The 27,487-nt window shown below is 39.8% G+C and overlaps 1 protein-coding gene across 7 annotated transcripts in view; it reads left to right on the top strand.

The window, feature by feature from the left end:
* INVS (inversin) overlaps nt 1-27,487 on the top strand; it is a 157,327-nt gene that overhangs the window by 68,388 nt on the left and 61,452 nt on the right. For 3 of the 7 annotated variants that reach the window (XM_040481818.1, XM_040481817.1, XM_040481823.1), the window contains exons 4-8: nt 11,441-11,614; nt 15,982-16,149; nt 20,485-20,665; nt 23,094-23,203; nt 26,817-26,988. In XM_040481818.1, coding sequence (XP_040337752.1) covers nt 11,441-11,614; nt 15,982-16,149; nt 20,485-20,665; nt 23,094-23,203; nt 26,817-26,988 — 805 coding nt within the window. Of the gene's footprint in view, nt 1-10,218; nt 10,366-10,385; nt 10,890-11,440; nt 11,615-15,981; nt 16,150-20,484; nt 20,666-23,093; nt 23,204-26,816; nt 26,989-27,487 lie in introns of those variants that run through there. The other 4 variants (XM_040481820.1, XM_040481822.1, XM_040481821.1 and 1 more) reach the window with 4 other exon arrangements.

Here is a 27,487-nt window from a genome sequence, read left to right on the forward strand (position 1 = left end):
GACTTTCCATTTTCTATCCCCTGCCCACCTCTCCAATCCTGTTTCAGTCCTTCTTATACCTCATTTCATATTACAATAACATAGAATTATTTTCAGTGCCTGAAATTTTACACAAGGTAAGAAGTTGGTCTATTACTGTTTCATGGATGCTGACAATAGACAAGAGATTCCAGGGCCAGAGACAAAGAAGTTTGTTATTCACAGCATAGCAAAAAGCATCAGCACCTATACATTTACATTGATTTCCCTTACCCCTAAGAATAATGAGGGAGTTTCAGAAGGCCCAGATGGATGATATACACATAGTAGGTTTCCATCAGAACTGAGGGATCTACTGCTTTTATAGTAAGCAGTAATTAAGCACAAAGGAAAATAATGACCTCATCTCTCAAGTTGATTGTTGCTAACACACCCCTGAGAACTTGTGTAAGTCAAAAATGATCAGGACTTTGGACTTTTGGCATAAGAACATGCAGAGATGATTAGGGTCCATGGTGAATTGCCTCTCCCAACAATCCATCACTTAGTCCTACATGTTCTTGACAAAAGCATGCTATTCCATCAGTTACTCTGATTAATCTGACCAACAGAGCCTGAAAACAAATCTGTTTAATATGTCTCATATGACATTTAATTAATAGGACTCAAAGCAGCAGTATGAGAACAACTTGCCGTATTAATTCAACTATGCCCCCTCAGTGTCCTGGATTAAGTAAACTGTTAGTAAGGACCAGGGGAAACAATAGGTCTTACCTTATACAACCAGGATGTACTCTAAGACTAGTCTATTATCTATTATGACTTAAGCAAGGGAGTTTGACCTGCTGATCTTTGGTGTGATTACCAATAAGTATAGGAAGCACCAGACGGACTAATGGAGGAATATTTCATGGCCCTTTCTCCCACTACATACAAACATAAAACCTGAAAAGACACAAGTCACTTTAGGTTAGGATTTGCTGTTAAACTTGGATCACCATTACTATGACTTGGCTAAGCCACATGGGCAGTATCACCAAGTAGTTGATTGTCATACATGGCATAACCCAAAGCTTCTCACACATCAGGAGAGACCTATGAATTTGTATCCATTAGGTTAAAATAAGGTTGAGCCAGTCCCTGTGTTTCTACATGTACAAGGGGATCCACATTCAGGAGCTGCCATTGATGGTGTCAAGCACAGCAAAAGACTTCAGGACCATCCATGTCCACTTGGATTTTTCTATTTCATAGCACATGAATGGCAATGACAAACACAAGAAGCAGATCAGATTGCTATCCTCAGCTGCTCTTTGATTCAGGCAGCAAACAATATCCAGGATGCAGTACTGGATCCAGAGGACAAAAAGAGCATTAATTATCCTCTCGCTCCTTGCATCTACCAAGATCTAACGTATCCCCTTCCCAGGTGCTGAAGTGTTATCTCATCCAAATAGCTGTAAAATTAGGGTACCCCATTCAAATATCTATAACTCTTCACCTTTTCTCTAATTATCTACTACTTGCACTCATGTCCTTCATCTAGAAGGGTAGATACGGAACAAATTTACAGAGACTCATTATATCCCCCATCTTGGCCCATGTGGGCACTGTAAGGAAGACTTGGTAAACAGTGTACTCAATCAAGTGGTCATTTTGTACATTGATGATCTATCAACGTTGTCCATCAAACAAATCTAGGTGGCTGAGCTAGAATTAAATTTGAATCTCCAAGCCCCCTTTTGGGTGGACTGCCATCCAGGGGCTGTACCAAAGCCAGCCTGAGATAGCTCTTAGGGAAAAGAAATAAGCATCATAACCAGGAGGGGCAAGGAAGAAAACCAAATATTCAAAATAGGTGTATATAGTCCCCACTCCTTTTGTTCTGATTATTTACCAGGTGACTGTCCTGAGGATATGAGCTCTTTCTAGGGGTGGCCACATTCAGTAGCCTAATTGCCTCTTAGGTGTGTGGACCAGGAGGAGGTAACAGGTAGAGTCAGAAATCTTTTAGAGTTTATTTTGAAGGAGGCCATGCCTGCTGTCAACAATTTCAAATTCTTAAGGGTGGTAGAGAGCATAGAATGCCCATCAAATACCTTAACTAGTGGCACATTGTTGGGTAGTCTTTGTAACAAAAGGTACACCGTAACCAGACTATGACAGTCAGATGGTCTGGAAATACCAAACCATGAAATAATTTAGTTTCAGTGCCTCAGTGGTGTGGCTGGTATAAGCTGATCAGACTGGAACAACAATACTATAACCTGAAAAATGTCAGCAATGGTGAAGCATGAGGTGACCATGAGAAGGAGTTATCAAAAATCCTTGCAAGGAATAGGCAGGAGCAATGCCCTGTTAACGTGGCCTCCTTTATCACACACACAAAAGTAGGCCTACATAGGGGAATATACAAGTCTGGTGTGCAGTGGTAGTTTCTACATCAAACACCTGCCTTTTACTTTGAGCCTAGTCTATGATGATGGATTCATCGCCATGTTTAGTGCGGTGATGGATACAGATGGTAAATGGCCAATAACCTGGGCAAAGCAGCCTTATTCAGCAACCTGATTCCAGTTGGTCTTATAAGAGAATGAGCCCTCACTATGGGCATCTACATGAGTGACCCAAGCTGTTTAGTCGGCAGCCCCAGTTGTTTCCATAATTTGTAGCCACAAAGAGGGGTGTTTTTAATCCACCTCCATATATAGTCTTCCAGGTGGCAGATCAGATGACTGGAACATTGGCAACAACCCAAGAGGTAGTAAAAACATGCCCCTTCCTTAGGAGTATTGTCTCAGGTAAGAATGACGGCTTTCATTTCAGCCCACTGGGCTGACTTGCCCTTACCATAGTCAGTCTTCCAGAGTCAGCATTGAGGTTGGACTGTCTCCCAATGGACACCATCAGGTTTTAACTTAGCCAAATTATCAGTAAACCAGGCCAAGGCATTCAGAGGAACCTCCATGCATCAAGGGCACCATTAAGCCAGGAGCTTTGCTTCAGACAGTGACTACCTCTATACCTAGTGCTTTATCCTCATTGCCAGATAAATACAGCTACAGCCAGGATCAGGTACATGGTGCACTTGGCTCCGTGCTATTAGACAAGTCTTTGCATTTACTTTCACTTTTGAACAGCTGCTCATTCCTCGTTGTTCTCACCATTAGTTTCCACTTTAGGGAGTCCTTGGCTCAGCAGCCACAACCACATTGCCTTCAGCTCACTGTCGCATTGTCATGCTAACATCTCTTCCTCTGCCTGCCCAGAGGACAGTGACCAGAGACCAAGGCACCATTTGGGCAGCTTGTTTTAGTTCTACTTGCCACCACTGAGATTTGTTAACAGATAGGACAGTGGGATCTCTTACCTCCCCCACCTTGCCCATCACTTGGGTACCATCTCAGAGAGTCTTCTTGTCCCTGAACCTGGCCTGCAGGGCCCTTGTCCTTACTTTTCAAGCAAAATGTATCTTTGTCAGCATCCCTTCCTCATTGCCTGTACTGTTGAGGCTTGGATTTAATTTTGCCCTACTTTTTCCTTTAATGTGCCCTAACTCATTACAAGGCAGTAAGTTGCCCATACGTACCAGCAGAAGACACAAGACTACCAAAAGAGACAAAAAAGCTTTATTACTGATGCCACAGTAACATGAGCATTTGCATGCTTACATCAGTTTCCCTTGCCCCCAAGGACTGTGGGAGCAACACAGAGGACCTAGGTAGATCCTGGGTGCACAGTGGGTTTGCATGACATCTGAGAAATGCTGAGTTTTGGGAGTCCCCAGACTTTAGTGTGTGCTAAGAAGCCTGCTCCTTGTCTAATGTCCGGGAGGACATTAATGTCCTTTAAGATTGCTTGCTGCAAACCCAACTCTGAGGGACAGCCTAAGTAAAGAGGAGTCAAGACTTTGCATTCTTGGCATACCCAGTAAATACATGCAGGGACACTCAGGACCTATGGCAGATTGCTTCTCCCAGCACTCTTGTGGTATTTCCAAGACTCATTTGTGTCTGCAACCATTACAGAAAAGTTTGATGTAATGAGATCAGTGATATTTGTGACCTAAATACTTCCCAAGGATAGTGATTCTTTTTAAAAATTAATATTTTAAATGCCTTGAGGGTTTATAAATATATAATTATAGAGACATCATTGGACTTAATAACAACTCATGTTTCTATTATTTCCAATTCAGTTGTAAATAATGTATATTTTGGTACATAATATGATTAGATTTAGAATGAAATATGGCAGAATGCCTACCTTGCATCTGTATGTGCTATTTTATATACACATATATAGTTGTAATATTTTCCAGGACAAAATTATATACAAACCTATAAATGAACAGAAAAATGTAGTGAACATTTGTATACATAGTGAACAATTGTTTTCGATTCAACTACACTGAAAGTAAATATAAATGCTAAGGACATGGAACAAGAATGCAAAGATCATAATCGAGAAACATGTAGGTCCCAAACTACTGTATTGATTTGGGGAAATTATCTGTTCTCTTTGGTGTTTCAGTAGGGAAAGAGGCAGCTACAGGCAGGGTTAGCCAAGTCTTAAGCATTGGAGTCTATTAAAGTAATTGTTTCAACTGAAGAGGAAGCAAATAGCAAAGGTTCCAAGGAGCCAGATATAGAAAATATGGTAGCCATTTGGAGAAGAAATGTAGAGGTAGGGATTCAGAATGCTTTGAAGCTCAGCTGCCAGTAGTCTAGAAGTTAACGATTAAGGCACTTACCAGGAACAGGGAGCCATCTTGGAGAATATTTCAAATACTTCTGGCTCAGGAAGGTACTCCCTTTTTTCCCCACTAAGTGAGTGAAAAGTGGTCACATGAAAGCCAAGAAAGTACTTAGAATTGGGGAGTATTCTTTACCTTAATATGAAGCTATAGCTTTAGAGGAAGCTCTTAGTCTAGAGAAGTGGCAGGAGCAGGACAAAGATCAAGCCTCAGGACCAGGAAGACATCCCTCATATCGCTGGAGATGAGGCTGCAAAAGAGCATTCTAAGAACAGATTCTTAGTGCGTTAGGAGCGGATGTTAGCAGCTGTAAGGGTAAGAAAGGAGAGAGGAAGAGAGAGGGAGAAAAAAGAAAAACATAGCAAACAATCTTCTCTTCAAAATGAACCTGCAGGGGCACCTGGGTGGTGCAGTTTGGTTAAGTGTTTAACTCTTGATTTTGGCTCAGGTCATGATCTCACCAACCATGAGATGGAGCCCCCTGCTGGGCTATGTGCTGACAGCACAGAGCCTGCTTGGGGTTCTCACTCCTTCGCTCTCTGCCCCTCCCCTGCTAGTGCACACGCTCTCTCTCTTAAACAAACATTAAAAAAAAAAAATTTTTTTTTTTTAATGTTTATTCCTTTTTGAGACATAGAGAGAGACAGCACACAAGCAGGGGTGAGGCAGAGAGAGAGGGAGACACAGAATCCAAAGCAGGTTCCAGGGTCTGAGCTGTCAGTACAGAGCCTGATGTGGGGCCTGGACTCACGAACCACAAGATCATGACCTGAGCTGAAGTCAGACACTTAACTGGCTGAACCACCCGGGAAACCCTAAACATTTTTAATGATTGAATGAATGAATGAATGAGCCTGCAAACAAAAATTCCAAAATAAATGAAGAACTCTAATGCTAAGAAAGCTAGCAATATCATTATTCAGATCATGAATTCATTCCTAGCTGAAGAGCATAAACAAAGCAAAAAGACAATCCACACAAAGAGAAGATATTTGCAAAACCAACCAAGAATTAGTATACAGAATATGTAAATAACTCCTACAGATCATTAAGAAAAAGACAAAGAGCTAAATTGGGGAATGAGTAAACAACACAAAAAGGCTATTCACAGAAAAAGAAGCAAATGGCCAATAAACATATAAAAACATTCCACCTCAGTCAGGGAAATGAAAATTAAATCCATGGCAAAACACAATTGTGTATCCATTTTACTAGCAAAAGTTAGCAAGTGTGACAAAACCAAGTGTGGCGAGGATGTGAAGAAATAAAAATTCTCATACATTCCTGGTGGGAATACAAATTGGACTAGCTGCTTTAAATTTTTTTTTTCAACGTTTATTTATTTTGGGGACAGAGAGAGACAGAGCATGAACGGGGGAGGGGCAGAGAGAGAGGGAGACACAGAATCGGAAACAGGCTCCAGGCTCTGAGCCATCAGCCCAGAGCCTGACGCGGGGCTCGAACTCACGGACCGCGAGATCGTGACCTGGCTGAAGTCGGACGCTTAACCGACTGCGCCACCCAGGCGCCCCGACTAGCTGCTTTAAAGAGCACTTTCAACCCAGCATTACAGAAATTCTTGCACATTTACCAGGAGACATGTAGAAGAAAATTGTCCAGACAGTATTGTCCACAATAGTGAAAAATGGGAAACATGCTAAATATTCCTCTAGGGAATAAAGAAATACAGTTATTTTCATATGACAAAATACTTTCTCCGGTGAAAATGTATGAACTGGAGCCACTTGGATAGATCTCAAAAAAGCACTGCTTTGAGTAAAAAGGTGGCAAGCGATCATACAGTACTATTTATATAAAGACTAAAAATATGTAAAACAATACTATGTAGCTTATGGGTACATATATGTGTAAGAAACAAATGTATTAAAGCATTCATTGGAATGAAAAACTCCAAATTCAGGATAGTAGTCTCTAAAGAGGGAGAATTGGAGAGGGCCACAGAGGGATCATGAACCGTATTGGTTCTGTTTTATTTCTTAAAAATAAAAAATCTAGGGATACCTGGGTGGCTCAGTAGGAGAGCATGCAACTTTGGCTCAGGCCATGATCTCACAGTTCATGAGTTCAAGCCTCATATCAGGCTCTCTGCTGTCAGTACGGAGCCCACTTTGGAAACTCTCCCCTCTCTCCCTGCCCCCTCCCCCGTTCACTCTCTCTCTCTCTCTCTCTCTCTCTCTCTCTCTCTCTCAAATGTGAACCTTAAAAAATAATAATAAATTAAGAATCTGAAGGAAAATATCAAGGCATTTCACTCAAAACTCCCATATTATTGTTATTAAGATTAACTATATGCTTTTTCTAAAAATGGAGCCTATTTTAGAGAACTGGACAGACAAAAAAATATATAAGGTTAAAAGTCACATTTTGGATTGATTTATTTCCCAGATTCCTTTTAAGTGTGTTCTCCAGGTCAGAGAACTTTTTTTATCCTCTTTTACCCTTTTAGATATTGTAGTCCTTTTCCTGCATTTGGGGGAAATCCAAATGTCATAATCATTTACATCACAGACAAAAGAAGCTCCTGTTAATTATGGGAAGATTAAGATGAGGATTATGGCTACATAGCAAAACAAAGTATCTTATTCAATGTTTCAGAGACATTAGTAAATGTTTTCTCACTTCGGTGGCATAACATCAGATCAGGGTTAATGTCCTTTTGGTGACTAAATCAGGACATTCTCTAACTTCAGCTCTCTCAACTTGTGCTCACTACCATCAGTTTTTTTTTTAATATTTATTTATTTTGAGAGAGAGAGAGAGAGAGAGAGAGAAAGAACGCGCACACAAGCAAAGGGAAGGGGCAGAAAGAGAGGATAGAGAGAATTCCAAGCAGGTTCCGCACTGTCAGCACAGAGCCCGACATGGGGCTCGATCTCACGGACCATGAGATCATGACCTGAGCCAAAATCAAGTTGGATACTTAACTGGCTGAGCCACCCAGGCGCCCCCCTACCATGAGTTTTCTTAGGAACATATACTCTATTATCTCCTGCACTCTTATACTATTTCCTATTCAGTCAGAAATTATAAAAACAGATCCCAAAACAGTGTTCACCTGAGGATTAAGTTCTGTGTGCCCCTAAGAGATGGTGCTAAATGATTAACTCCAAATCCTCCTTATTCTTGCATTTAAGAATAAACCTGAAAACTTAGGAAGTCTGAATTTTAAGCAATATTAAGGAAACATTTAAACATTGTGTTTGTTTGTTTTTTATTGAGAGGGCTTTATAGGAAGCAAAGTTGTCTAGGATAGGGGTCCCCAGTCATAACAACCTTCAGAAGGTTATCAAATTAGCTTCCTGTTTCGAACTGGTATCTTCTCCTTTTCCACTGACACTAGAAATATTCTCCTGATTTTAGTTCTTAGAGTTCTCTGCCGCCTCTGCTCATCCTCAGAATTGAGTTTGCATGCCCTGGGCATCTAATAAATGCTTGTTCATGAGACCAGGAAGTTGATGGTGGTCCAAATGGATTATAGTGTTTCCAGTCCCAGCATTTATAGATAATATCTGTTGTGTCCCTGCCTTTGGGAAGAGAAGCTAACATCTCCCCAGGGTTCCCACAGATTTCCTACTGGGTACACCCTTATTGGTCCTGTGTCATCATTTTCTGTAGGCAGAGTACAGGCATCTTTCTCAATGTAAAAAAAAAAAAAAAAAAAAAAAAAAAAATCAGAAGATCACTATTTATGACATCCCAATTATTTCCACTTTTACTTGTCCCTAACCTTGGTTTTCTCCACACTTCTCTAGCTGAAGTGTATATGCTATGTGTGGTCAGATCTTTCTATCTATATGCTGTCAATCATGGGCCATTCTTGTTTCTACTTGATTAGCTACATTTTGTTGCCTCCTCCACATTGGAAAACTGTTCATAATAAAACCAGCAAACATTTACTAAGCATTTACTTTGTGCACTGAGTACAAATATGATCTTTATCATTTCATATGCACAATAATCTCAGGTACTCCATCCCTGTTTTGCAGATGAGGAAATAGAGGCACGGGAAGATACTTTATTTCATCTGTAAAACCTTTCCATTATACTTCTGTGAGGAGCAAATACATCCTAGAGCTTTGTCATAAATAAGGCTTAGTGTAAACGTTTCACTCTTGCCTGCTTTATAACAAGACTCAATGAATGTTTTTTGAGGGGTGAATAAATAAATGTTATTACCTAGTGCATCATGTTTTCTATAGGTAGAATCCCCAGAACAATGTAAGGTGTGAATACACGAAGCACTGTGTCTGTAAGTCAGTAGTCACCCCCACCAATATATTCTTGTTTCTTTCTTTTTCCTTCCCCTTTCCTCTGGATTCCAGAATCAAGATGATTGTCTGATTGAATATCTTTAAAAGGTCGTGATGAATTATTCTGTAATATTTGAAATGTTATACTCAGAAAGGTCATGCTTTATTTTTTGGTAAGAAGTACCACATAGATTTGTTTCTCCTGGGCACCATTTCTTTTTTCAAAGAAAAGATGGCAAGAGATTTAGAGCAGGGTGCCCTCTTGAGGAAGTTTTAGCACCTTACTTCTCAAAAGCTGGCACTGGATGACATGAGAAAGCCAGATGAATGATGCTCAAATAAACAAAACATTAAAAAGGAAGAGTAACCAAATACCAGACATCTGAGAATTAAGATTCTTAACTGTTATGATCTAGTATAGCAACATTAAGAATTTGTAAACAAAAAGAGAAACCTCTGTAAGGTATTTTTTTAATTAATTAAATAATTTTTTAATTTACATCCAAGTTAGTTAGCATATAGTGCAATAATGATTTCAGCAGTAGATTCCAGTGATTCATCACCTAGGTGTAACACCCAGTACTCATCCCAACAAGTGTCTTCCTTAATGCCCCTCACCCATTTAGCCCATCCCCCCACCCACTTTATTTCCTCTCATTTACTCAGTCCTTCAAGTAATCACCTATGTTGTGCCAGCAGCTAGCCAAACACCGTGCCCAGTAAAACACAGTCTCTGCCTTCATGAAGCTTACAGCTCGTGAAGGAGATCACAGGGAAGGGAAAGAAACAAATATAAGTAACTAAAAACTTAGCAAAGTACTATGAAGGAAATGGAAAGGTACTAGAATGGAGCACAACAAAATAAGTTCCATTAGGGTGGTCAAGGAAAGCCTCTCTGAGAGGAAATAATTGAGCTGAGTCACTTTGCTTTTTGGTCCATTCCAAGTCTGCCCATCTAATATAGACAGCCTGATGGACACTTTTTTAGCCTCTGATTCTTATCTGTGGCCCAGCCCTTGAGCTGAGTTGACTCCTGTCTCTGTCCCTGTGGGTATGAGCAGGGAACCATCATCCTTCTGCACCTCATTGTCTCCCTAGCTGGTCCCTTTGCCTTAGAGCCTCACATTCATCACAATGGGGGGAGGGGCTGCTTAACTCATAAATATTTTCTTACTAATACTCATAGCCACTCACGGTAGAATATCAATACATTATAATTCTAAAAAAACCACATTTCCAACAATATTAAGGATGTAGAGGATCTCAGAAGATGAAAAGGACAGATAACCCTGACTGCCATTCTGCTTTGAATAGGGAGAGATAAACAGGCATGAAGCAGGCAGAGAACTTGACTATGTCGTACAGTTTCGTTATATTGACTTTCAAATATCTGTGGTACCAAGCAAACTGAAGGCTCCAACCAGAATTGGAAATACGGAACTATATCTCAGGAAGGAGCTCCAAAGAACAATTTTTTGAGGGTTTTGTTTGGTTTCAAAGCTACCATATTACACACACACACACACACAGTTGACCTGGATCCCCACCAGTGGATTGCTCTAACCCCTGTAGCTAAGCTGCTTTCTCTGAATGGGTTGATTCTACCAGATTGGAGGGTTTAACTGCTGTGGAGAGTACTGCCTGCAAGTGGATGGCCTCCAGTGACTTCTAGGTTGGTGTTTAGGTGACCAGATGCGTCTGGGACCCAAACTCCGAACAAGATTCATCTCTCTCAGTTGTACCTCTACGTAACTCTGCAAGAAAACTAACCACCTACTTTATACTTTAGTAACCAGATGACCGTGAACAAAATGTTCAACCACTGTGAATCTCACCTCCCTCACCTGTAAATTGGGATTTTAAATCTCTGATCATTTCGCAAGGTTATTATACTTTGAATATAAATAATAGGTGCTGTATGGGTCAGAATGTGCTAGTATATTCTTTGCTGCTACTGGATAGCAATTTGGAAAATACACCAAAAACTGTATAAACTCCTTTGGCACACTAAATTGATTCCTGATCATTTATTCTTATGAAAAAATTATGGAAAACTATGTGGAAATAAATGTACATTGTATCATATTCTATAAAAGAAAATACTGGAAATTTGAATGGTTCAATAAATGAAACATTGACCAGCTATTTGAACTATTGTAAACTATATGCATGCAGTGTAAATTATATGCATATAGGAAGTGGTTGGAAGGGAACTTTCATAGTAAAACAATTGATAGAGTAGTGGGATTTTAAGTATTTTTCCTTTGATCAATTGATATATCTAAATATTTTTACTCTAGCAGAATAATTAAACTACTTAAAACATTTTAAAATTTAGAAAATTCCTTGGCCCCAAACTAAATTTCTTCTTACTGTTTCTTTCTATTTATTTATTTATTTATTTATTTATTTATTTATTTATTTATTTATTTAGGGAAATTATCGTTTCATGAAACTCTTACTTACACGCAGAGCAAACTGGATGCAAAAGGATCTGGAAGAGATGACCCCTTTGCACTTGACCACTCGGCACAAGAGCCCCAAGTGTTTGGCGCTTCTGCTGAAGTTTATGGCACCAGGAGAAGTGGATACACAGGATAAAAACAAGGTAAGGGGGAGGGGGTGCACCTGGCTGCCTCATTCGGTTAAGGGCCCAACTCTTGGTTTCAGCTTTGGTCATGATCTAATGATTGCGTGAGTTCAAGCCCCGCATCGGGCTCTGTGCTGATGGTGCGGCACCTGCTCAGGAGTTTCTTCCTCCCTCCCTCTCTGTCTCTCCCTCTCTCAAAATAAATAAATAAACTTAAATTAAAAAAAAAAAAGGTAAGGGACTGCCAAAATCAGGAGGCAAATTAAGAGCAAAAGCAAATTCACATCCTTTTATGATGTGAAAGCTCAAGGAAGAACCACTGCTCCTACACATGGTGGAATGTGTTCTAGTCTTCATACTCCCCAGTGAAAAATTTCATTTAAATTCTGCCATTTTATCCTCCTACCAACCGTGTGTGGTAGGTAGTATCATCTCCTTTTCACAGATGGGGAAACTGAAGCTCAGGAAGATTAAAATTCTGTCCGAGATCCAAGAGGCAAGACTAGAATTCAACCCAGGCCTATCTCCAAACCCCAATATTTGACAGCTAGTAGCGATAGTTACCAAGGGTGAGTTTCCTTGTGGCCAAATGCCTGGGGCAATGTAGTAAGTGCACAGTGGTATAATGGTCTGGGCTTTAGCATCAGACTTCTTGAGTTTCAGTCTAGAAGCCACTACTTACTTGTTCTGTGCCTTTGGGAAAATTTTCTTAACTCCTCTGCTCTTCCATTTTCTCATGTGAAAAGGGGATGATAGGGTTGTTGAAGATAAAATGAGGTATATAAATATATATAGGGTTAAACCCATATAAATAGGGTTTAACACAATTCCCATAGCATCGTCATAAAATAACTCTCAATAAATGTTAGCTATACAATAAATATTATTCGTTTCATTTTGGCTCTGACATCTGCTCTGGCACTTGTTGCCAGGATCAGTTATCCTCCCAGATCTTGAATTTTAACATACTGAACACGCCAGCCACTGTTTTGACCAATGCTTTGATCGTTCTTTACAGGAAATAAAAATGTGGTGTTCAGTTAGACAAGTGCAAAAATCCTCTTCCTTTCCACGAGGCACCGAATCATGGAGTTCTTGCTACCTTCAGCACGCCCATATGTGATTAAAACTCTTGGGATTAAACCCGCTGGGCTCATGTCCATTGACCCTTACACTGCCCTTCACAGGCTCTTCCTGTAGTTTTCAGAATTTGTTTACCCATGACTCACATAAGCCTGCATTCTGAAATCAACTCTGACCTTATTTTACAACTACTGTAAACCAGTATTATTCCTAACTCATACCATGTTTGTAGTGCTAATATTTCACTGAAAAAGCACTTTGATCAGTCCACAAAGCCCCATGAATCACTTACCAAGGCACAGATGTCTTCAGGCACCATGATGTCTTCCTCAGAATCTTCTAGGAACTCCCTGCTATTGTCCAGTACTTTTCTGTTCTGTTACTGAACAGGGATGGGAGGTGATCCGGCCAGACAGATGGAAAACAGATCTGCAAGGTCCAGGCAGGCACAGAGACGAGAACAGGACAAAAGCCCAAAGCAACGATTCTCAAACTGACAGGAAGGATCCGTTGTTTGTTTGTTTTTCTAATTTACACTCTTCACAGACCCAAAGTTTTGTATCATGTATTTAAACTGAACAACGTAAAACCCCCATGAGATAACACTTCACACGCTTTCGGATGGACTGTCATTACCAAAACAGAACATAACAAGCATTGGTGAGGATGTGGAGAAATTTGAACCCTGTGCAGTGCTGGTAGGAATGTAAGATGGTGCAGCCACCATGGAAAAAAGGATGGCAATTTCTCAAAAAATTAAACATGGGGGCACCTGGGTGGCCCAGTCAGTTAAGCGGCCGACTTCGGCTCAGGTCATGATCTCGCGGTCCGTGAGTTCGAGCCCCGCGTCGGGCTCTGTGCTGACAGCTCAGAGCCTGGAGCCTGTTTCGGATTCTGTGTCTCCCTCTCTCTGACCCTCCCCCATTCATGCTCTGTCTCTCTCTGTCTCAAAAATAAACAAACGTTAAAAAAAATTTTTTTTTTTTTTTTTAAATTAAACATGGAACTACCCCATGATCCAACAGTTCCACTTCTGGGTATCAACCCAGAAGAGCTGAAATAAAAAATGTGAGCAGATATTTATACACCCATGTTCATAGCAGCATTATTCACAGTAGGAGAATGATGACCACAATCCCAATGTCCGTTGATGGATGGTTAGAGAAACAAAATGCAGTCCATGCAAGGGAATATTATTCAGCCTTAAAAAGGAACAAAATTCTGACACACGCTACAACATGGATGAATTTTGAAGACATTATGCTAAGTGAAGGGCTGGGAACAGGTGGAAATTGGGAATTACTGTTAAATGGGTATGGAGTGTAGTTTGGGAAGATGAAAAGGTTCTGGGGGTGGAAGGCGCCGAAGTGGCACAGCTTTGGGAATGTGCTTAATGCCATTGCACTGTACATTTAAAAACAGTTAAAATGATAAATTGTGTTACGTACATTTTATCACAGTAAAAAAATAATAATCATTACTAGAAAAAATTGCTTAAAGATGTAGAAAGTACAATCCCAAACTTTGTACTATTAGATCCAACAGATCTAGTGTTACCTTTCAGTAAACCTATTCAGAGCAAACATAATATAACAAAAGAATTACAGAAACTGTATATGTTGTTTATTGAAAATGTGGCTATAGGGACACCTGCCTGGCTCAGTGAGTAGAGCATGAGACTTTTGGTTTTGGGGTTGTGAGTTCAAGCCCCACATTGGGCATAGAGCCTACTTAAAAAAAAGAAGAGGGGCACCTGAGTGGCTCAGTCGGTTGAGCGTCCAACTTCAGCTCAAGTCATGATCTCACAGTTCGTGAATTTGAGCCCTGTGTCAGGCTCTGCGCTGACAGCTCAGAGCCTGGAGCCCGCTTCTGGTTCTGTGTCTCCCTCTCTGTCTGCCCCTCTCCCGCTCACGCTCTGTCTCTCAAAAATAAATAAGCATTTAAAACAATTAAAAAGAAGAAGAAAAAGAAGAAGAGGAAGAAGGAAGAAAATGTAGCTATAGGAAATTATTTTCTATTATATTTGTGACTGTTTTTGTTCTACAGTCATTACTAAATAAAAAGGAATGAGTGACTCTTCGTATTAAATGCCTGTAGGTGCACTGTACGTAAATTCCACATATGTCAACAGTTAAAGTTTTTAGTGTAGCAAGTGAGCTTGGTTCCTACTGGCGAATGATCTGATTCTAGACTGGATTGATGATACTGCTGTTCATAAGAGATAATGTACAGCCCAACCATTTCTTTGTGTTTGCTCAGTGACTCTTTTAATACAGAGACCAGTCTTACTGTGGTTTGTTGATGAGAACGGCAGAGGGGATTTTAAAGCAATGCCAACAAGTTCAGGATGTTCATTTAAAAAAAATTTTTTTTCCACGTTTATTTATTTTTGACAGAGAGAGAGTGTGTGAGTGCATGAGTGGAGGAGGGACAGAGAGAGGGGGAGTCAGAATCCGCAGCAGGCTCCAGGCTCTGAGCTGTCAGCACAGAGCCTGACGCAGGACTTGAACCCACGAACCGTGAGATCATGACATAAGCCCAACCAACTGAGCCACCCAGGTGCCCTTATTTCTTTCTCTAAGGAAGCTCCACGCCCAGTGCAGAGCTCGAGGTCATGACCCAAGATCAAGAGTTGCATGCTCTTCCTGCTGAGCCCGCCAGGTGCCCCAACAGGATGTTCACTTTTAACTTTTATCCAAAATAAAGCCAATATCGCTGTATTTGCAACATGTATCTTAACATCAGTAGTAAGTCTAACAATTTATCCTATAAAATCATAGTTAAATTTAAATTTGTACTTTGATATAAGAAATGGATTCCAAATCCATGATTTCCTATGCATGGATCTTCTTTTTGATAGATACTGAAATTCAAAACATTCTATCAAATTCTTAAAATGCTTGGTGCGATATCAAGATTGTTACTTACCTTGTTGATAATTATTCATAAACCACCGGCCTGCTTTTCTTTTTCTCAGTATTACCACTGATTAGTACCTGATGACCTAAATGCCTGTCATGATTAAGAGGTCAGACTGCCTCTTCAGACTGCCTGGATTTAAATCTCAATCCGGCCGCTTAACTACCTTCATACCCGTGAGCAGAGCACTCATCCACCTTGTGCTCCCTTTCCTCATCAATCACATGCAGAATCAAGAGTACTCATTGCCTAGAGTTATCACGATGACTATATGAGGTAAAATACAGAAAGCTCTTACAACAGTGCCCGTCACACAATAAAAGCTTGGGGGAAATCTGTTGTGTTACTGTTGCTGTGTTTCTGAGCCTCTCGCGATTTTGCAGCAAACGGCTCTGCATTGGAGTGCCTATTACAATAACCCGGAGCACGTGAAGCTGCTCATCAAGCACGATTCCAACATCGGGATCCCTGACGTCGAAGGCAAGATCCCACTTCACTGGGCAGCTAACCACAAAGATCCCAGTGCTGTTCATACGGTGCGATGCATCCTGGTGAGTACGGTGGTGTTGCTGGCCCCGGGCTGCCTTGCTGACAAACAACTTTTTTGTTATGAAATAGCCAGTATACAAAAGCGTATATACGACACACAAACAAATTATGAACCAGAAGAAACAAAACAGGCACGTGAACCCATCACTCAAGAAATAGAACACAGTAGTGCTGCTATGCTGCTATTTAAGACCACACAGAATTTCCGACATGCCGGTTTCCAAACACATCCTCTCTACTTAAGCCACACTTGCCCTGTCCCCCATCAACTACTTTCCTGAATTTGTATTTATCCTTCCCTGGCTCTGTTTACTTGCACCTATTAAACACTGCGTAGAGATATCTGTAAAATGCTTGTAAGACATAAAGAATACAAGGGGCACCTGGGTAGCTCAGTCCATGGAGCGCCCAACTCTTGATCTCAGGGTCGTGAGTTCAAGCCCTGTGTTGGGCATGGAGCCTACTTTAAAAAACAAAAAAGTTGTAAAGAATATAGAAACCACAAATATTCACGTACTCATCTCTGAGCATAAGAACAAGTACATTAACCGTTACCTTTGAAGTTCCCTGGGTACCTCCCAACACCATTCTGTTCTTGCCCTTTCTGAGAGGCAGCCATTATCCTCAATGATGTGTTTATATTCCTGATTTTCATTATAGTTTTACCACATATATTCGTATCCCTAAACACTACATTGTTTCATTTTTGATGCTTTTGAATTCTGTATACATGGAATCACATTGAATGTATTCTTTTGCAACATGCTTTTCTTGCTCAATATTATGCTGGTGATTTTATCTATGTTGCTGTGTCTACCTGTAACATATTATTTTTTGCCATTATGTAGTATTCTATTTTCTGAACAAGCCATACATTATTCAGTTATTAACAGACATTTGGAACTATTTCTATTTTTTTGCTACTTAAAAATAGTGCTGCTTTATGGGGTGCGTGGGTGACTCAGTCAGTTGAGCGTCCAACTCTGGGTTTCGGCTCAGGTCATGATCTCACAGTTTCGTGAGTTCAAGCCCCATGTCTGGCTCTGTGCTGGCAGTGCAGAGCCTGCTTGGGATTATCTCTCTCTTCCTCTCTCTCTGGTCTTCTCTGACTCATGCTGTCTCTTTTTCTCTCAAAATAAATAAATAAACTTAAAAAAATAAAAATAGTACTGCTTTTATTTAAAGTGATTTCTATAGCCAGGATGGGGCTTGAACGTGAGTTCAAGGGAGATCAAGGGTCGAGTGCTCTATTGACTGAGCAGTCAGGTGCCCCTGAACTTTTATTATTTTTTGTTAGTGTATCTAAGATGTATGTTTAACTGGTAGTTGAAGGCACATGGAAATGCAGTTGATATTTTTGTTCATTGAATATGAATCTAACCAACTTGCTTATTAATTTTTATTACTTTCTTATTAATTTTGAATATTTATCAGTGGATTCTTTGAGGTTTCTAATCAGTGCTTCTCAAATTCCAGCTTATAAGCTATGATAGTCGAATGTTTAGTCCTATTTGCTTGTAACACACAAATTAGACTTTAAAAGATAATATTCTTTTGTATATGCAATAGTTATTTCTACCCACATGTTAACTGATTCCTTTGCTCTGCATTGCTCCTTGAATCTCAAGTTTTCCTTCTGGAGTTAATATCTTACTTCCTGAAATATAATTCTAAGAACTCCCTTTAGGGATCTACCTTTAGGGTAGATGTATTGGTGGTGAATGCTCTCTGCTCTTAAGAATATCTACATTTCAGTGCGTCTGGGTGGCTAGTAGGTTAAGCCTGACGTAGGTTAAGCGTCTGACTCTTGATTTGGGCTCAGGTCATGATCTCAGGGTTCGTAAGATTGAGCCCCATGTCAGGCTCTGCGCTGAGAGAGAAAGCCTGCTTAGGATTCTCTCTCTCCCTCTCTTCCTGCCTCTCCCCTGCTTGTACACATGCTCTCTCTCTCTCTCTCTCTCAAAACAAATAAACATTTTTTAAAAAGGAATGTCTACATTTCTACCATGCTCTTGAATATATAGTTTTTCTGTATACACACTTCTAAGTACTTCTTTTTCTCTACTCTTTCAGGCTTTTCTGCTGCTTTCTTTCTTTCATTGTTCCTGTGGAGCATTCTGTATTGGTGTAAATGTCATTGCTTTAGAGATGATTTATCTTTTCTCACAGGCTGCTTTTACATTCTTGTCTGTGTGGCATTCTGCAGTTTCACTACAGTGTGTCTGGTGGGGGCGGGGGGAGGTTCTTTTGTTTGGGGGGTGGTTTTTTTGTTTGTTTTTTGGTGCATTATTTTGGTTTTTGGTTTTGGGGTGTTTTTTGTCATGTTTGGTGTATACTATCAATTCATGTCCATTCTGGAAAATATATAGCTATTACCTCTTCCAATATTACTTCTCTTGGGGCACCTCAGTGGCTCAGATGGTTAAGCGTCCGACTTCAGCCAGGTCATGATCTCGTGGTTCGTGAGTTCGAGCCCCACCTCGGGCTCTGTGCTGACAGCTCAGAGCCTGGAGCTGCTTCGGATTCTGTGTCTCCCTCTCTCTTTGCCCTTCCCCCACTCACGCTCTCACTCTGAAAAAATGGATAAACATTAAAAAAAATTAAATATTACCTCTCTTTCATTCTCTACACTCTTGCCTTTATGGTCCCAGTTACACATATTTTAGACATTTTTATTTTATTCTCCATGTCTCGTCTGTTTTACCTTCCATCTTCTTGCCATGTTCTGGGTAATTACATCAAACACGGCTTCCAGTTTACTCAGCCTTTCTTCACCTGAGTCCACTCTCTCGTTTGCCCTATTCATTGCTCAATCCGATATTTTTACATCTAAAAGTTCTTTTTGTTGTTTCTTGTTTTTTAAGTCTGCTTCGTCATTTTGATAGTTATTTTACCTTATTCACCTTTTATTTCATTTTTAATTTTTTTACATGTTCATAGTTATTTTATATTCTTTATGTGTCAACTCCAATATCTGGAGTACTTGGAGGATACTTGTCACTCATCATATCTTGTTTCCTCACAGATTTGGCTTTTTTTTTTTTTTCCTTGTAAACACATCTTAGTCCTTTGGAGACTCAAAGGCCTAAAATGCCACCATGGTAAAATTCTACTACTTTTTTTGAAGTGTTTAAAATACCTTTCATACTTTTTTTTTATATATAAAATAGGATGACCACACAGGCAACTCTAAACTTGTGTGGCCTTTAAGAGAGTTTTCAGGTTGGGGCAGGAAGGCTTGGCTTTGGCTGTGACCTAATCTAAGAAGGGATATGACCTTGAGTGAAGCAACTGTCTTTAGCTGAAGCAATTGTAAAAGTCTGACAGTTGAGGGTCATCTGCTGGCAGCACTCACAGCAGCTAGGGAAATAAATCCTTTATTCTTGAAAGGGGACCTCGCAGTAGATACAAAGACCTAGGAGAAAAATGAGTAAATGTGAACTGTCAATTCAAACAGAGCAGCCAATAAGCATATGATAAAACACAACCTCATTCATAAAATAAATAAAATGAAAACATCAGCAAAATGTTTTCATTCCTGTAAGGGGGGAAAAATGTAGTAAGCCTGATAATACCAAAGGGTTAATTTGTGCCAGCATGTGGGGAAATAAAAACTTTTACACATTGTCCTGGATGTGTTAATTAGTGTAACCATTTGGAGAGCAGTTTGATAATACGTAATTGATAATGTAAATATCCTTGTACCCAGAAATTCCCCTTTTAGGTGTCTGGGCTAGAGGAAAATCTCACACATGTGCTACAAAGGGACATGTAAAGGAAGCATGTTCATTGCAGCATTATTGTTAATAATGGAACAACTGTAAATAACCTAACTGTCCCTCACAAGGAGAATGGATAAGTAAATTGTGGCTTAACAAATGAACTAGTATCAACATGGACACCCAAAAGTATAGTGTTGAAGGAAAAAAACTGCCAAAGGATATACATAGTATAAACTCAGAGGTATAAATATTGAAAGCACACATATATAATTTACATATTGTTTATGGATGCATACGTATGGAACAAAAGTATAAAACATACAGCTTTAGCCGAATCCATAACAGGTACAAAAGCGCCATTAGGCAATATATTGACACCTATTTAAATCTGGATAGTCAGTAATGGTACTTACTATATCTTTTCTGCATTTTTTATAGTTAAACATGACAAGAAATTTTTAAAGGTTTAGAACGTATACTTTTTTTCTGAGTTTTATCACTTGTGCTAAGAGAATGAATATACAGGTTTAGAAAATGGCTCAGCTCGTGCTTATGTCAAATGTGATTTGCTGAGAATTCCACGTGTGTCTGAAGTCTCTGGTTTCTTCAAAATAGGACGCTGCTCCCACGGAGTCCTTACTGAACTGGCAAGACTACGAGGGTCGGACACCTCTTCACTTTGCGGTCGCTGATGGGAATGTGACAGTGGTTGATGTCTTGACCTCATATGAAAGCTGCAATATAACATCTTACGACAACTTATTTCGAACCCCACTTCACTGGGCAGCTTTGCTAGGTGAGCTGTCAGTCATAGGATCAACGGTAGGAGGAACTGCAATGAGTACCAGAAACTCTCCATGGCTTCCCTTCACCTCAGCTTCCACCTCCGTTTAATTAACTTAAGGGTTTTTCGCGGGCACACGCACGCATGCGCATCTGCACGTGCGCACTTGCACATGCGCACAAACGGGAGGAGCAGAGACCATCTCCAGCAGTCTCTGCCTGTCAGCGCAGAGCCCACGCTGGTCTCGAATCCTTGAACCCTGAAATCATGACCTGAGCTGAAATCAAGAGTTGCGTGTTTAACTGACTGAGCCACCCAGGTGCCCTTAATTTAATTTTTAGTTGATATGTGGCATCTTCTATCCCTCTGTTGTATGCTTAAATTTTAGTAATATAAATGTATTCTCTGTTATATATCGGTTTTAATTTCAACATCGTATCTTAACATGTTTTTATTTTAAGAGTAATGTACATTCATTGACAAATGTAAATAGAAAATAATCTTCACATTCAATGCTTGTGTATTTGGGGAGGAGGGCTTTAATTTTATGTTTGTGCCAATACTATGATATGTGATTTTTTTTTTCTTCATATTTTTCTGATATGCCTTTTACTTAACCTTTTTGGAGATCACTTTGTTAGATGAGAGAGTGCAAAAATGTGTCTGTGTCTGGCTTTGGAGGGCGTGTAATCTGAGAGTCTTTCTCTTTCAGTGAAGGAGTTTTACCCATTCATAGTCACTATTATAAGATATATAATTTGGTCTTTTTTCTGCTATTCTGTTCTTTGAGTATTATTGATGTTTTGGGGTTTTTTTTCCCCCTGCCTTTTGGTATCTAGATTAGGTTTGTTGTTATTTGGTTTTGAATTGCCTAGTGTTTTAGGAGAGTTTTAGGTTCTATTAGTGTTTACTTTTAAATTTATCGAAAACTTTTTAAAACATAAGTCAAGAGTTAAAAGCAAAACTGCATCTATTGATTTCCACCGAATTTAAAATGAGGAGTTTAGCACGCCTTTACTTATCGCTTTTTTAGTAGTTGTTAACATGATCTGAAGTTTTCCCCAGTTATTATTGCAGGCTTCGTTTTTAAATTACACGTTGTGTCTTTTCAGAATACTTTTTGCATTTGCATTCCGTCTTATTATCAGATTTATAATTATTATTTAGATTTCACTTCAGTGTGCAGTTTCATCCCTCTCTCTTTGTCTGGTGCGTTCTGGGAGGACTTCGCAAATTCGTCTCCAGGTCACTAAAGTGACTTTTTGTTCCCTAGTTCTGTTTTCTTTCTGACTCTCATAGATTGTATTTTAGGCTGTATTTTGATTCCCTTCCCACATCCCAATTTCTTTGTATCTCGGCTTTTTTCCTCTTCGCCTCCTTCCATCACCTTTGCGTTTCAGATTATTTCCTTCTTAGGATATTCTGTTTCATTCCATTGAGGACATCTCTTTGCCCAAGTCAAGGATGCCAAACAGTTTCCTGAGCTTTTCCTCTGGACCCTTCTCTAGATCATGTTCTGAGGTATGCGTTTCGTCTCCTGATGGTGTTCCTAGTTCCCTGTCCTATAGTGTATTTTCATACTGCCTTTACAGAATTTTTCTCCTTATCTTTCAAACAAGATGACATGTCTCAGTAGTCTGCCTGTGATCTCACTTTGCCCACCTCAGAGAACTCCGTCTGCGTCATACCTGGGAGCAGGTCTGTGAGCACAACTCCCACCCACATTCCCCTTTTCTGCCTGCTTTTCTCCTGCGGTGTGTCCATGTCCTTCTGCTGCCCGGGTCCCCAGAACACGGAAGCAATAGAATGCATGATATTCAGGCCTCCCAAATATGCCGCTACCATGTTTGTTCATCCTTTGATCCTTTCTACAGCTCTTCACTTGCGGAAACCACATCCCCCAGAATGCGCTGCGGAGTATTTTCTCTGCCACCACCTCATCATTCCTGCCACACGTTTTCTGGGATTTGAAATCACCACCTACTGTGAAAAAAGCGGAGGTGGGAGGGTAGAGCGGACTGATAGGAGGCCTCAGAGGTTACAAGAGGCTCTATTATACTTTGTCCTCCCGAAAAGCTGTGCGGTTCTGATCAGCTGTACAGTGAGACCTGGATATTAGGGACCCTGATGGCTGACAGGGGCTGGCTTCCCTCCTGTTTTTAATGGACAGTTTTATAAAACAGAGCGAGGGAATGCAGTGGGCTGATACCTAATATACTCTTTCTCAATCTAGCAATTGTAATTCATATCATTTCCTTTCTGATTGAATCATTAAAATTTCAGTGTTGTAAGTGTTCGCCTTTGTTCTACGTGATCATAGTATTTTAGTGAGAAGTTAGAAGTAGCTATACTGCGGGCCACTATTCAGAAAACTTTCCTTAAAATAGATTATAAATTAACTAGTCCTTTTACGTGATAACTGCCTTGTGTCTACTTTCAGGCCATGCACAGATTGTCCATCTCCTTTTAGAAAGAAATAAATCTGGAACCATCCCATCCGACAGCCAAGGAGCAACACCCTTGCACTATGCAGCTCAGAGTAACTTTGCCGTAAGTAAAATGTGACAGTTATCTTTTTGTGTAACTACATGTTTATTTTGACATAATTACAAATTCCAGTTATCTTTTTGCGTAATTACATGTTTATTTTGACATAATTACAAATTCATATGCAGTCATAAGAAATAAAACAGCCAGATCCCATGTACCCTTCAGCCACATTTACCCCAATGGTAACAGCTTACAAAAGTATGAAACAGTATCATAAACAGGAAATTGACATTCCTACAATCCACTCACCTTATTCACATTTCAGTTTTACACGTACTAGTGTTTGTGTTTGTGTAGCAATTATATTTTAACAATTGCTCAGACTGTTAACTCTGACTGTAAAGTGAGGGATAGTTGTAAGTCATGTGAAATTTTAACACAGTTTTTATATTAACTGTTCAGTGTAACATTTTGTTCTATGTAAGTATGTTTCATCTTCTCATTAATTTTATGGCACTAAGGTTTTATATGCATTTAGTGTTCAAGTATTTTCTTTGTGTGGCAAGGCCTTAGAACTGGTCTAACCTTGGCTGGGATCCTGACTCTGCCATCGGCTGGCTGTATGACCTGGAACAAGTTTCTTAGCTTCCTAAGCCTTAGTTTCTTCACATGTAAAATGAGGATAATTATACCTTTCCTCTCAGGATTGTTATAAGAATCAGAGAAAATTTGTGCCCAGTGCCTAGTGTAGTTCTTGGTACAGAGCAGGGACTCAAGAAATGCAATGCATTCCTTCTATTGCTAGTGCTAATAATTTTGTGTATTATATAGCTGAGAAAGCAAAAATGTGAATTATTTCTAAAGGTATTGAATATTTTTAATAATTCTTCCCTTGCCACCCTTTACAGTTTTACAAAGCACTTTTGCATCCTTTATGTCCCTCAGTCCAGCCAGTAACATAGCAGCTAGGCTGTTTCAGCTTCCTGAGTAAGTGGCCTCCAAGAACTAGAGACTTATCCAAAAAGGCACATGTCAAAGCAGTCAGAGTTTATTTTACTGTATTCTGCATGGGTGTGTGTAGTGGAAACTTTGGTTACATTCAATTATAAGAATGTGGGCATCTGAGTGGCTCAGTCACTTAAGTGTCCGACTCCTGATTTCGGCTCAGGTCATGATCTCACAGTTGGTGGGTTCGAGCCCCACATTAGGCTCTGCACTAATGGTGCAGAACCTACTTCGGATTCTCTCTCCCTCTCTCTCTGCCCCTCCCCTGCTTTCTCTCTCTCTCTCTCTTTTTCTCTCTCTCAAAATAAATAAACAAACTTAAAAACGTTATAAGAGGGGCGCCTGGGTGGCGCAGTCGGTTAAGCGTCCGACTTCAGCCAGGTCACGATCTCGCGGTCCGTGAGTTCGAGCCCCGCGTCAGGCTCTGGGCTGATGGCTCAGAGCCTGGAGCCTGCTTCCGATTCTGTCTCTCCCTCTCTCTCTGCCCCTCCCCCGTTCATGCTCTGTCTCTCTCTGTCCCCCCCCCCAAAAAAAACCAAAAAAACAAAAAAAAAACGTTATAAGAATGCCATCCTCAGCATAGTGTAATCCCATCTTCCTGACCTTCCCAAATGCACCACTGAATAAATTTAATGCTCAGATTCCTAAAATATCTTATTTTCCCATTGTTCTTTGTCTCTGGTACCTAGAGCAACTATAGCTATGGTCTCTCCTTCCTGGCATTTCTATAAATGTATCACCTAGACTTTTGGCAAACCATTATCTTCTATTGTCTCCCATTATTCTATTGTCTCAGAAAAAGACAAAGTATATTTTGAAGAGGAGCTCTTTCTTGTTACAGATAGATAAGAAATTCATTGGCCCAGCCTATTAAACCTATGGAAATCAGAACTCGATTCATATTTCAACACAAGCCTGTGAGAGGACGTGGTATCCCTAACTTGAAGAGGAAGAAACCAAGGTTTCAAGAGATTAAATGACTTGCCCAAGATCTTGAACCCACATCTTAGACTCCAAATTTAACATGTGCACAGATACCAGCAATTAAGTGACTAAGGTACTGGGAATAAGGAAGAATGGCAGAACATTATGGGTGTTTATCCAAAGAAATACTTGCTCTGGATAATCTGCCAATTACGGAGATGATTTTTTAATAATTATGCAAATCTTCTAAGCTCAGTTTCAAGCCCCTTCATCTCCTTGGACTCTGTTAACCCACAGGAGGCTATAAGTCCCTTTTTAGAAAATAATAACAAAAATCCACAAACCTCTGTGAACATTCATCATTACAAAAACATACTCAACAAGGAAATGTTTACAAATTAGTAAAAGAAAACAGACCAAAAAATTACCATGTTTTAAAATCCATTTGTTTATTCCAATCTTGTGTGTACTAAGCATACACAGTAGATCCTAAGAGCACTCCACTCTAACACCTCAGTAGCTCAATGAGCTTTAACACTAGGAAGTGGTGTATACAGTGGCATACGGTGTATACAGTGGAAAGGGTGCTGTGATTTAGCTCTGGACTCCACTCCTATATCTACCACCTTTGTATGACCTTGAACCACATTTGTATGACCTTCATCTGGGAATGAAGGGCTGCCCTTGAATTTCATCTTGCTTTAGAATATTGAGCATCAACACTTAGACACTTTTGGCCAGCTCACAACCTTCAGAATTTTTTTTTTCCTGAAACTATTTTACTTCCATTCAAGCTAAAGTTTCTATGATCTCCCTAAATGTGTGTAAGCATCTGAGGCTTAAGGAAAGAGGCAATTTAGAAAGCTGTGAATATTAACCCCCATTAAAATTGTCAGGCCCTGTTAGGATTATTGCAGGTCCTAATTTTAGTGTGATTCCATAGAGGAAGGACCTGGAATATAGGACTTGATAAATAAATATCTGTTTAAACGAACTGAACACTGCATTTGTCAGTAGTTACACATCATTATTCAGTAAGTGCATTAAATATTTTTTTAATTATAGTGGCAAAACACACAACAAGAGAATGTATGAGGCATGGCTGAGTATACAGGTCTCTGCATGTAAAATGTCCAAGAAAAACCTATGTTTTAATGTTGGTCATGACACTGAATATTTGAGTGTTTTAATTTTTTTTTTAACATTTGTTCATTTTTTGAGAGACAGTGAGACAGAGCATGAGTGGAGGAGGAACAGAGAGAGAGAGGAAGACACAGAATCCAAAGCAGGCTCCAGGCTCTGAGCTGGAGCACAGAGCCCGACGCGGGGCTCGAACGCATGAACTGTGAGATCATGACCTGAGCTGAAGTCAGACGCTTAACTGACTGAGCCACCCAGGCACCCCATGAGTCTTTTAACCATCACTTCATCTCTCAAAGAGTGACCTATAAAGTTTTCAAACTTGATTGTGGATGTTCATCCTCAATTATGAGGATGTTGAATGAGGGAGTTAGGTTGTGTGTTTGAAATGCATGGAAACTAAAACTAATATATAAAGAAAGAGGATTGTTACTTTCAATGGAAATTGTAGTTTCATTATTCATAAAAAAGATAATTTCATTTGATTCGAAAGCAGGGAAAAAATACTTCGCATCTTAGAGGAAGTCACATATAACACTGGCTTTATTACCATAGAAAATGCTACCCTCTTGTCTCAATTTTTTTTAATCAAGTTTTCTTACAGGAAACAGTTAAAGTATTTTTAAAACATCCTTCAGTGAAAGATGATTCAGACCTGGAAGGAAGAACATCCTTTATGTGGGCTGCTGGAAAAGGCAGTGATGATGTCCTTAGGACTATGCTGAGTTTAAAATCTGACATTGATATTAACATGGCAGACAAATACGGAGGTACAGGTAAGAACTGGGAGACTTGTTCCATTTGCTTTCTTTAGGGTTCCAGAGTGTATAGGTGCCCTACAAGTTGTACAGTAATGCCTGAAATCATTGTTCCTAATCTAATATTGTTTGACTTCCATTGGCACATTTTCAGTTTGGGTTACCAGGATATCACTCCAAAAGCTTTATTTCCTCCAAGTTTGATGGCTCAAATTAGCCTATATTTCTACCAGGTGAATGGTGGCATTTGGTTTAAAAGCCTGGTTGCCCCTTAAACATGATTATGAGAACTCTTCATGTTGTTTATCTTGGTATAAAAAAATAAATAAATAAACCTGTACTTAAACTATGCATATTTAGTAGTTATCGATCATACTTCAAAAATACAGGATTATATTTTAAGGAATGCACATATCTATGTATGTCTCATTTAATGTGCTCTTTTCTCAGATTTGAAGAGCATCACCTCCTCCCAAATCTCCCATTTTAGAGATAACCCCCACATGACTCTTGAAGC

The sequence above is a fragment of the Herpailurus yagouaroundi genome, unplaced genomic scaffold, assembly GCF_014898765.1.
Source record: "Herpailurus yagouaroundi ecotype Mexico unplaced genomic scaffold, PumYag 160, whole genome shotgun sequence".
Classification (NCBI taxonomy): domain Eukaryota; kingdom Metazoa; phylum Chordata; class Mammalia; order Carnivora; family Felidae; genus Herpailurus; species Herpailurus yagouaroundi.